Below are 12,203 nucleotides of genomic sequence, written 5' to 3' on the forward strand. Positions count from 1 at the left end.
TGTGAGGTGGAGATGGTGGGTGTGTGTAAGTATGTTTTGGAGGGGTACTGCTGGGGGGGTGGAGGTCTCTAATCAATGGTGGTCCGTCTGGGAGCTGAATAGCGATGAAGCAGAATCCAGCAGGCCGGACAAAAAAAGAGGAAAGAATAGAGAGCGAGAAAATGAATACGCTTGTCACTGCGTGCTTGAAAAAGCCCAGAGCAGAGCGAAAGAATGAAAGAGAGTTCAAACAGGAGAGGAGGGTAAGAAAGACAGGCCTAGCCACCTGTCTCACTCTCTGTCTTTCCTCTTATTTTTCAGCATGAGAGAATTTGGTTTAATATGTTTTAAAACATCGACATGATCGACATAATGCACTGAAAGCATTCATGATCTGGAAGTGAACTGTTTAGATACTGTTTAATTAGACTAAGATCGGCTGAAATGTATAGTTTGGTGGTAATATTAAAGGGATATTTCACCCCAAAATTTAAATTCTTATTCTCACTCTTCACAAATCTGTGTAGTTTATTTATTCTAATAAAACACGAAGAAAGACATTTTGAGAAATGTTTGTAGCCAAACCAATTATGAGCCCCATTCACTTCTATAGTAGGAATAAAGAATACCATGGAAGTGAATGGAGCTCATGAAGAGTTTGGTGACAAACATTCCTCAAAAATCTTCTTTCGTGTTTATCAAAACAAAGAAATATATACAGGTATATATTACATGTTTGTAACAACATGAGGGTGAGTAAATGATGAATTTTCATTTTTGGGTGAACTATCTCTTTAACTTGCATGAACTTAATTCTAAAGATTAAATTTACTGAATGTTATTCATTCATATAATGATCATTAAGTGATGTTTCTTTACATTTTCTGTACACAGAGCTCAAATTCATTGCATTTTCCTGTTCTCTTTTGATTGACAGGATATATCAGTTGTTTTCAAACTATCATCAGATAGCCAATAGCGTTAAAGATTGCTTTTATCGACCGATACTGATTATTGGCTGATATATATATATTTTTAAGCAACATTGCAAGACTATGAACATTGCAATTTGGACATCAAACTAATTGAAATACATCTTGTTAACACGTTGCTAGATTTGCACCGTGTAAACTCAAAAACTTAAGTTTGAAAATAAACAACACACTTAATTATGACGTATTTTGTTGCTTAACTGAGTAAGTTATATGCTTTAAAACTGAATGCACGAATGGCATGAATAGACAACACATACCACAAATGAAAAATGACCCAAAAAATCACATCTTTTTGTTTCATTTCCCAACATTGGATGAGCACATTTATTGGATTTTGCTGTGTTTAAATGGCACTTTTCCCATTGTAATATTTGCGGTCATGACTAAGCCAGTGGAAGGACCATTCATCTTCATTCCCTTCTAGCAGTAATGTTCCTCTCGCTATTTGAACTTGCTACAATTTTCGGTTAACATGGCCGCAAATATGTTTTTCCATGCATGTGTATACTTGTACTGGCACAAACAATATTGTAGGCCTTTGTGAATTACATGCAAAAGTATGCGAAACCGCCGACAAGAATCTGTCCGTGCAGGAAAGCTCGTTTTTGATCTGTGAAACACTTGATGGTTTTCCAAAGCACTAAAGGTACGGGAAAACTAAACATTCCTGCGCACCCGACTACAAACAAAAGTGAAATGAGGCTCCACGAGACGACGAGCATGTTTCCTTCTCTCTCCGAAGTACATTCACAAAATTCTTTTTCATATTGTTGGGTTCACACCGTCCCTCCTTCCCTCTCGAGCTGGCGTTGGGGGAAGGTTAACACGCAGAGCGACGGGACTCTGCTAAAATCATTTCCAAATTCCTGCAATGATGTGTGTCGGGACTGAGGCACATGAAGAATCTATTAGGGGGCCTCTCTATTGCACTCTGGGAAGGTGGCCAACTCAGCCGTCGGACAATGGAAATCCAGCTCAACAATAACATCCTGCCCGGGGAATGAAGGGGGACGTGGGGGGGGGGTGGAAAGAGAGAAGGATGCCATTGAGGTCAGTCTTCTAGTGAGGGTTGTCTTCAAAAGCACGCAGTGAGCTGTCTACCTGCCGAAAACAGCAATCGTTCAAAGCACTTTCTTTGCGGTTCGTATTGCAATGCGATCTTTGGATAATGAAAAGTTTACACGCGACATGACTTGTGATTTATTGCAGAATTTAAGAAATGTTCAAGCAACTAGTTTAACTAGAAGAACAGGAACAGAATTCAGAACAATATTAGTGTCAGGACTGATATGTCTTATTTTCGGTAATAATGTACGATTTATTGTTTTTTATAGAGGGGAGTTTTCAGTATTTTCGGTACTTCAGTAGTTCCTTGTTGCACTTGTTTAAGTTTAAACAACTTAAATTAATAAATTATTTCAACTTTTTGACAATTTAGAAGTTGCTATAAATTATACAAATAGTCTAACTAATAATCTAAGTTCACCATAAAATAAAATAAAAATTCAGTCATCATTTACTCACTCTCGTGTTGTTATAAATATAAGTGCATAACTGCATATGACTCAATTTGTTTAAATTCACAGTACTCAAATGTATGTTTTATGAAACTTAAATGGTCTAATGCAACCAGTTTACTTAAATGGTTTGAATTGAGTTAACTTTTAGGTTTTACAGAGATATAACTTTTGATAAACACGAATTGAGGAATGTTTGTAACCAAACTGATCATGAGCCCTATTCACTTCCATAGTAGGATAAAAGAATACTATGGAAGTAAACGGGCCTCACAAACTGTTTGGTTACAAACATTCCTCAAAATATCTCCATTTGTGTTCATCCGAACCAAGACATTTCTACAGGTTAGAAACAACATCAGAGTGAGTAAATGTTGACAGAATTTTCATTTTTGGGTGAATTATCCCTTTAAGCCCATTCAACTTAATTTTTCTTACTAGTCAAAGAAATGACTTGTTTAAGTTGTTTATACTTAAAAATTCTAAAAGACCCTTTTTTTAGGAGAAATATCTAAGAAGTCTCCATTGCTGTCTATGAGAAACATTTTTGGAAAAGTTAAAGTGTGTGCGCTCTCAAGTTTGTAAACCTGCATGTGGAAATATGAAGTAACACTATCGGTCCCTTACAGAACCGAAGGGCTGCTCCATGCTCAGGGTTGTAACATAAAACCCTCGCAAACACTCAGGGAGGGGATCTGTCTTTAAAACAAAATTACCCACAACCCCCTGCACTCTTTTATCCGGCATATGAAAGGATCAGGCCAAATGAATGACAAAAAAGGAGAGAATGGAAACTGGGGTCAGGTTGGCCCAAAGAAGAGAGGAGGCCTAAACTAAACCGATAGAGAGAATGAGAGAAACGTTCACAACCACGCATTGAATAAGGTTTAATGATTTCTTTACTGGCATGAACACGCACACATACATACATACATACATACATACAAAAATTACAGCACTCATTTTCTCACCACACATGAATCACAGTGTTACAAATGTTTGAAAAATACAAACAGAGACACACAAACAAAAATAAAGAAAAGCTAAAGTCAACACAAAGGAGCATTCCATTACACATAAAACGTTTTTTTTTGTTCGCTTGAGACGCAAGATAACTTGGTCCACAAAACAGAGAAAAAAAAAATAATATATATATATATCAGAACTCTTGCTCATTCATATACACCTATCCAGTCATTTAACTCCCATGTCATAAATGTTATGACAAACAGGGGTGGGGGGTAAAACAACTATACATCGTGCAATTTATTTTTTGTTACAATGATCTTACCATCACAAGTATTATTCCCCTTTACTAACATCAGGAGGAGAGCACTTCAAATAAGAAAGTGCTCCGAGATAACAGCGTCTATATATATATCCATATATATCCATATGTATATATGTGTATACACATACACCCGATCACAGAGATACAAACATCTTTGCAAACGCAGTGTTATACAACGTAACTCACGCACACAATATAACCTGGAGCTTTTTTATACAATAGTATTTTGATGTGTTCCTTTTTTCTATTCAGAAAAAATAAAATGTTGACATGAAGTCAACAAATTAACAACAGTCATCAGTGCAATATTTTCAACAAGAGTAAAAATATCAAGTTTAAGACAAGCGATGCATATTCTGTCTATACCAATCTATTAGCTGGTCACGAGAATGACATCTTTTGTATCTCCAGCTGTACAAGGAGTTCCTAGTTACATTGTTTTTTTAAGAAACAGTTTAATAACCAGGTAATGATGAGTGATGGACCCACAGCACTGAACTGTGGCACTGAACACACACATGACCAGACTCTCACACATATTCGCATGGGGCTTCTAAAAAAAAAAAGACTGATATTTGTCCTCATTCACTCACTGTTGGCCATTGTAACAAAAAAAGAAAAAAAAATACATAAAAAAGCAGCATTGAAATAAACATCAGGTGCCATGACCCTTAAAGGCAGCAGGTAGGCTTTTGAATGAATCTGTCCATGTATCCTGCAATAGTCATGAAACATAAGTCATAGTCTTCTTAATAATGTTCAGAATAGTCCTGCTCAGTAGTAACTATTGGTAAGCCTCAGCTCCTGCAGTTACCCGACCAGGCACTAGGGGGCGTAAAAGGCTCCACATTTATGTGCAACAAAACTCCCTGCATTTAAAATTCATGCAATGCGCATTCCACTTTTTGTAACTAACATCGGAAACAAAAAATAGTAATGCACAATTAAGCGATAACATTTATAATGTCTCAACCATGCTTGACGAATGAAAAAGAGAAAAAATATATTCATAACCATGTTTTGAATAACCAATTGATCTAATTTTGGTTCTTGTCCCGAGTGAAGATTTAAAAAATAGGACCTATTTGATTTTGTTGACCAATAGCACGATAATTGAAGGTTAAATTGAAGGCTTGAGAAAGAAAGCATATATCTGATATTGTTGAATACTTTCAAGTCGAGGTAGCTGATGCAGAGAACCAGAAATTAAAGTAGCGGGGACGTTTTTTCCCGGGAAAAAAATGAAGCGTTCTACACGTGGGGGTCGTGGCGCGCAATCTCCACACGGGACAGTTTAGCCTGTAATGAGTCCGAAGCAGCTTTAGGTCAACCCTACATACTTTTACACATAGGCTATATTCTTAAAAATAACCACAACATAATTTAAATGCATCATCTCACTGTACCTTCATAAATAAAAAACAAACCCAGCCTGTATTCACAGTGATGACCAGGGTGTTAATACAAAATACTGAAAGAGAAGATTATAAAGTGTGTCCCAAATGCGACTTTCCTGACGTTTTGATACAAAAAAGCGAAAGCAGCGGTTTTTAGTAACACGTTAAACATAGACATGGGTCGCACTGGCCTGAAAGCTGTGTAAAAGCCATCTGCTAGGTGAAGGCAGAGCGCAATGGACTACTTTTACAGAAATGATCAAACACAACACAGTAAAGCTATGTGTACAGTACTTACGAATAAGTCATTGTTATGTCCGTGACACATTTCAGCATTGATCACGAATGCCGCCACATGCCACGTGATTTGATTGATGAAACGACATAAAGGTTCGTATTAAAAAGACAGTGTTTAGCCAAAATAGAGGATGGCCTTCATTCTGGAGTTCACCTCATTCCCTTTCACATAATCCAGCATTCAGCCACAGCATCAAGTGCCAACGTGATTTCTCCAGCGGCGGACAGGTCAACAGGTCAAAAGCCCCGCAGTCCAGATATGATGCCTTAAACATTCAATAAAAAGCTATAGTACCAACGCACGTCAAACATCGACGCACGTTTCAGTTTTACTGAGCCACAATGGACCATATTCTCACGTGAAAGCGAAAGGCTACACCCCAACGACCCCTCATTTGGTTTAAGGGAACTTCGCCGTCGTCTGACAATTTGGCAAAGATTATGAAACGAGCCCGGTCTTTCCGTGAGTTTTTACCTGCCAGCGGACCGGATCACCGCGCGCCGGACGAGTACTTGGCCTTGGTGATGAGGTATAACACGATGTCTTGATGTCCCCCGAAAGCGGCGATGTGTAACGCGCTCCAGCCCTCTCGATTCGCAAGCCGAATATCAGCTCCAAATTTGACCAGCAGTTTCACCAGCTCCAAATTCCCGTCGATGACCGACTGATGGAGCGCCGTCTGTCCCTCGGGGCCGAATGAGTTGACGTTAAACTCGCAGTTGGTCATGTTTTGTAGCAGTGAATGGAGCTCCTTCGTGTTGCCTTTCTTCACAGCCTCCTGGAAGACTCTCTGAGGCGCCGAGCACGTCGATATATCCGCCTGGCTCATGATGCTTCAAACCTCTCCTGGTTTCTGTATCTTCGGATATATTTGCACAACCTTCAGGTTAACTGCACCAAAACCAGTCGTTGTTAGGCACTAGATTTGAGCGTATATCCCAAATAGGACAAGTAAACGACACACTTGGTGTGTATTGGCCAGTAAGTTATATCCAAAGACCTTAAGAGAAATGTTCAAATCCAAAAAGTTGTAAGTCTCCCGTCTCTCTCTCTCTCAGTAGCAGCACCAGGTTATGGCAGAATGAAGTTATTTACCGAGAGAGGGGAGGCGTGTGAACGGCTGTATCTCCGGTTGAGCGCATTGAGGGGCCGTTAGATTTAAAGATGTGTGAGGTAATTTACCTCAGGAAATGCGTCTCGCGCGTCCCGCTGTACTTTATTTGGCAAGGGTGACTGAAACAAACACGAGTACTGTTTAAATGTCTGTTACATCTTAAATATACCAAAAAACATTAGACGTTAAACGAGTAAAGATTTGGTACTTGCCTCTTGACGTTTGGACGGGTAGACGTTACTCAAAAAAACAAACTGTCCGCTTGCCGTTAGTGCGTCCTTGTGTGTGTGTCCATCGAGCGGTCCCGGTGATTCTCTGCCCAGATCTGCGTTGCCAGGGGGATATTTCAGACGAACTACTTTGCATAACAATACGTCTCTTTAGAATCACGTATTGTAAAATGGGAGGGGCTGGGAGAAACCGATAGGCTGCGGGCTTGGCTTGGGGGCGTGTTCAAAACGAAAGGACGAAGGACGGGGCGTGGTTAACTGGCTAAACACACCATATCTGTTAAACGACTGCATTGATATGCTGCGTTAATATGATGCGAAGCACTTTTATATGAGCACAGTTTATATTTAGTTGTTAATTGCACAGACTACTTTAGATTCGTAATTAATGTGAGTAAATAAAAAATAGAAGGGTATCCACAGAATAGTAAAAGCAAAAAGCTTTATAACACAAAAAACAACTCAAAAACTCCGTTTGTGGTCAAATAAATCTGTTCCATTGCAATTTTGGCTATTTTTACATAATGAAAGTAAACTTTTTTTATCAGTATTAACACTTAATGGTTATGGAAAACACTCGTTTATAATAACTAACTTTTATAAGAAAGAGATTTTCTTGTAACGTTTATGGAAATGTCACAATCCATCCTTAATCCCATTCTTTAATCCTTATGCAACATTTGTGTGTTTTTTTGTAAATCATGGAAAATGTTCGTATTGTTAGAAGTGTTGTTATAGTTCATTGTCCTACCAAATGGCAATGACCTCTCAATTGTTTATTAACAGGAAAAAGAAACCCTTTTCTCTGGATCATTACATTTAAGACTTGTTGTGAAGAAGCCATTCCAGCTGTTTTGACAGGCAATAAGAATTAAAGACTGTACGACTTCCTGTGCGCGTCTACTGAGGTGTGCGTCGCGTACACTGTACAAAATTCCCTGAGTCACGCATGCGCATTAAAGAACGAACGAACGGCTCAGACTGGTTTGCGCATGCGCGAAACTGGAAATTGAGTGACAAGCATAGCAGCTGTACCGTGGGAACCGGACGACTGCAATTTCTGCACAGGTCTCTCGCCTTTCCTCACACGCCGCAGTTTGGCGTGGAAAGCCACACACGAAGACTAGTGTGCAACCGTTTGCTCCGTTTGTACACTGGCTTCAACGATTTTATTTACCAAACTGGTTTACTTCAAAACCTCTACGTCCGTCAGTAAAGTCACTCTTGCAAATGGCTCCGACTGTTGGAGACTTTCAACGGATTTAGGATTAAAACGCGTTTACAGATAATTTTGGAATCTGCTTTTACGAAACAAATTATTACTTGACATTTAACGCCAAAGACTCACTATGGCAGTATTTCAAGTGGTACCTATTTATAGCGTATTTTACTTTTTTTTAATCTTCCACATTATTTCCTCGTATGATGGAAACGACCAATTTTAGATCGTAAATTCTAAATAGGCTTTTGAGTTTAATAAACCACTACAATGACAGTAATAACCAATGGCATACGCGTTGAACTAAGGTGCAGTACTGCACATTAAAGTCACTGCAAAATAAATAATGTTTGCGCTTAACTAAAATTAAACATCAATTTTGCTTTATTGTAATATAGTGAAATGTAAGGCTAAAATTCATACTAAATGTTTTAGGCTATTAAGAATTAACATAAAATACAAATTTCCAGCAATCTGATAAAATTACAGTATTATTATTATTATAGAGACATACAGTATGGACAATTTGTTGAATTCTTTTATTTTAAAAAAATCATAAAAATACATGTACACTAGTTACTTAATTCCCATATTAACATATTTTTAATGGCCTATGTAGAACCTATCGCACAAAAATTATTTAAAAAATTGCATATAAATAACCCATCCACATTCTTAATTATTCCTAGTAACTAATCCTAACATGTATTTACCCTCAGAAATATCCTTCAATAGCTCTTGGAGGTCATGTGTGAATAATGAATTTCAGACACTTGTTTCGAGACGTACCAGATTTCAGTTTATATTACAACTGGCTAAAGCATAAAGCGACTTTTACTCAGAGCAAAAAACATTCCCATCATTTGAACGAATGAGACGAAGTGCAGGATTTCGACCATGTGTGAAACAGAAGTGTTTTTTAAAACCTGCCAGGGCAGAGCTAAAATATCTCAGCACATCTGTTGGCTAATCAGAAAGATGTGTCCGTGCACTGGCCTTTTGGAAAACATGTGCTGAGAAAACACAGGCCTCTACCAGTTGTAAGTTATCTGGACAATATGCTATATAAAATGTACTTACAATTACATGATGAATGTCTTTGCATTAAGTGATAAAAGATTTTAAATATCGGTTACCATACACATTTTAATTAAAATCACAAAAATATAAAATGTACTTGAAACATGAGCTACACCTTTAGTTATATAGCGAAGTTGCCAAAACTTGAGAGGAACCGACTTTATTAATTGAAAAAATTAAGTTCTGAGACAAAGTGTAAGATTTTTTTTTAGATATCACCTGGTTTGATCTTGTTTATGCAATATGCAAGTTCCTAATTTTTTTAGGCATGGCATTAGACTTCAAATACTTTTTATGGGCATCTGTCAACTTAACATTTAAAAAAAGTCAAAATACAAATTGAATAATTTACTTATTAAAAATAAAAAAGACATCAAACAACCTTGTTCACTACAAGTATATGATACTTAACCAAATGTGTTATTTAAAATGGCAATTTAAATTGACATCAAAGCGACAAGTTATAATGACACCTCAGACAGGTGCTAATTGAGCCAAACCTGAGAATAGCCTTCAGGGTATTTGCACAATGTCAAATCTACAGTACTTAACAGGAATGTATCATTTCACCCGGGCCTATGCCACCAGGTCACATTTATCAGAAACCTAACCCAATGAGAGAGAAAGAGAGAGAGCTATGCAGCTCCTCCCAATGTCAACAAGTGCAGAGATGTGTTATGAAAGATTAATGTGTCATAAACAACACATCAGGGCTCAAAAATCATTTTCCGACCGTGACCTAAATCTCCAAACGCAAGGAGCTACTAAAACACATGCGCGTAAAACTATTTGCCGTTTCATAGCTGTGCACAATGTGAAGGCATTTTTACTCAATCGGGACAGGAAGGGGGAGCTCGTCAAAGATCAGCCAGCCAGCTAGCCCCTCTGCAAGGTTTTTGGCGCCTAAGCCAGACAGTTGAGTCGAGGGGGGAGAGAGCGGGTTGAGGCCCCTGAGTCACGGGCCGGGGATTCTGTGGAGCTAGCATGACGTCTCAATAGAGGGAGGGCCTACGGAGTCCAATTCAGCCCCAGTACCACGTGTTCAAGGAGCGTGGGAAAGAGGCGAGCTTTTCTTCCCAGCAAAGAAAGAGCTAGTATCAAATAACAGAACTGCAGAAGAGTCGGGGCAGCACGAGCAGAGTTAGCTAGAGCTCCTACTGCAAGCAGACGAGATTATCTCAAGCGAATGCAAACACCCAGAGCTACAGTTACAGTGAACACTTTGATATTTATAATCGGGAAGCACAAATATAAGGGACACAGGTGTAGGCTGTTTTTTTTAAGCATGTTTTATTGGACTTGGAAGGGCAGCTTGAAAGACACTGTGTGCACTGCTCATCCTCTTATGAACAAATCGTCCTTAAAAACATGGAAGGAAAACGGACGCTGGCATGAATTCAGCACTGGCGAGACATTTTTGTAGTTCAAAAGATTTACAGATTTGAGAACTAAACATGAACCGTGTCAGATTTTCAAAAAAAAAAAAAAAAATAGAACAGAGTTTTAAAAGCTTATAAAAATTATGTGTTTTGCACAAAATTAACATCAAGGTTGTCTAAAAAAAAAAAAATACATTTCTTGGCCTATATTGAAAGAACAACCAGTGTAAACATTTATATTTTACAATGCAAAGCAGCTTTAAACTTCCAACAATATTAACTGCTGCATGTGCAGTAATTAATAAAAAAAATACATAAAAATAATAATAAAAAACTACTACTGACATTCTTCACTGTGAAAAACAAACAGCGCGACATTGTCACGCCATCACACCTGGAATTTCTCCAAGTTGATCTTATGCATTTTCAATATGAAGCACCTCTTGAAACTGTGACAGCACTTTATCAAAGTGGGTCCCTTCCCAGAACACCTTTCCACAGCCAGTGCAGATGAAGTAAACTGGAATGCGTGGAAGGAGCCCCGGGGGCACGGTCTCGAGCTGAACTTCGGCCCCGCTGGGGAATTTAAAGGTCTGGGGGTCCAGGGCAGTATGTGGGGCCCAGCGGCAGCGAGGGGTAAAGTCGGGGGCCTCTGGGGACCTCCAGATATTGTAATCTGCTTGTGTCTCAGCCTGCAGCATGTAATCATCCCGTTTGGAAACAATGTTTTGAAGAAGACCTTTTTTTGAAGAGAAAGAATAGGCATGGTCGAGGAATGCTTTAGGATACCATCTGATCGTACGGATTATATATCTCTGTCAGTGTAATAAAATGTGTTTTTAAACTGTGTGCATTCAACCGTGTCATGGTGAACGGAAACAAATGGCAAATGATTACCAACCTCTTTCTTTCATCATACGTGTCATATCCTCTCTGGCCAGCTTCAGGTACTCATCACAGTTACAGGCCTTGAAACAAGTGTCAGAAAAAACACATTTTCATGTAATAAAATGTCATGACAACATGTAAAACAATTCACTAACAAGATTGCACATTGCATTACATTTTATAAACCACACTTTTATCCAAAGCGACTTGCAAGGCATTTCACCAGCACGCCTTGTCTGTGAAACCGGGGATAAGGTTTTATGCTTATCTCTAAATGTTTGACCACATCTCAGAATCAGTTTCACACACGCACATAAACAAACACATTTATGAAACTCTGCTCGACTGACTCAGCTAAGGTGTGAAGTTAATAGCTTGCGTCGCTTCACTTGAATTCACACCTCGGTGTGGCATCTGTCTCTTCCTCAGCAGGGAACCGATTCCCACCCTTTCAAACAACACATGGCCGCTAAAAGCCTTGTCACTAAACTCAATCTCCACTAGCTAAACTGGGATACTGACAATTCAGTCGTTTAATAGAAGTACTTCTGCCTTTTAGTGGTGTACGTTTGAGTTTTCTTTTCAAGGAAATGCAATTGAAACCCATAAAGACAGCTTAAAGAAGACAGCTTTAATGTGCACCTATTTCATTGCTAAAACAATGTTATTTTGTTTATTAGGCATAATACAATGTGTTTGCGTGGTTTACGGTTAAAAAAACACATACTTTTGCACATACCGTACATTTTTGTAGCTCCAAATTTCACTCTCTTCCAAAAATGCACGGATTTGAAAAGCTCTGTGTCTCTGATTGGC

General features: G+C 38.6%; 2 protein-coding genes across 4 annotated transcripts in view; both read right to left on the reverse strand.

The window, feature by feature from the left end:
• Window positions 1–3,365: 3,365 nt before the first annotated feature.
• On the reverse strand, window positions 3,366–6,960 carry nrarpa (NOTCH regulated ankyrin repeat protein a). Its single transcript, XM_065290371.1, has 2 exons — window positions 6,804–6,960; window positions 3,366–6,710 (listed from the first exon to the last, which is right to left on the reverse strand). Exon 2 carries the CDS (start codon window positions 6,304–6,306, stop codon window positions 5,968–5,970), a length of 339 nt encoding a protein of 112 aa, XP_065146443.1. The 5' UTR covers window positions 6,307–6,710; window positions 6,804–6,960; the 3' UTR covers window positions 3,366–5,967.
• A 3,431-nt stretch (window positions 6,961–10,391) lies between these two features.
• Window positions 10,392–12,203, reverse strand: part of exd3 (exonuclease 3'-5' domain containing 3) — a 49,862-nt gene continuing 48,050 nt past the window's right edge. For all 3 annotated transcript variants that reach the window (XM_065290367.1, XM_073816068.1, XM_065290370.2), the window contains exons 19-20: window positions 11,401–11,467; window positions 10,392–11,238 (exon numbers count right to left, since the gene is read on the reverse strand). In XM_065290367.1, coding sequence (XP_065146439.1) covers window positions 10,916–11,238; window positions 11,401–11,467 — 390 coding nt within the window. In that variant the 3' untranslated portion in view covers window positions 10,392–10,915. The remainder of the gene's footprint in view (window positions 11,239–11,400; window positions 11,468–12,203) is intronic.

The sequence above is a fragment of the Paramisgurnus dabryanus genome, chromosome 10 (genome assembly GCF_030506205.2).
Source record: "Paramisgurnus dabryanus chromosome 10, PD_genome_1.1, whole genome shotgun sequence".
NCBI classification, from domain to species: Eukaryota; Metazoa; Chordata; class Actinopteri; order Cypriniformes; family Cobitidae; genus Paramisgurnus; species Paramisgurnus dabryanus.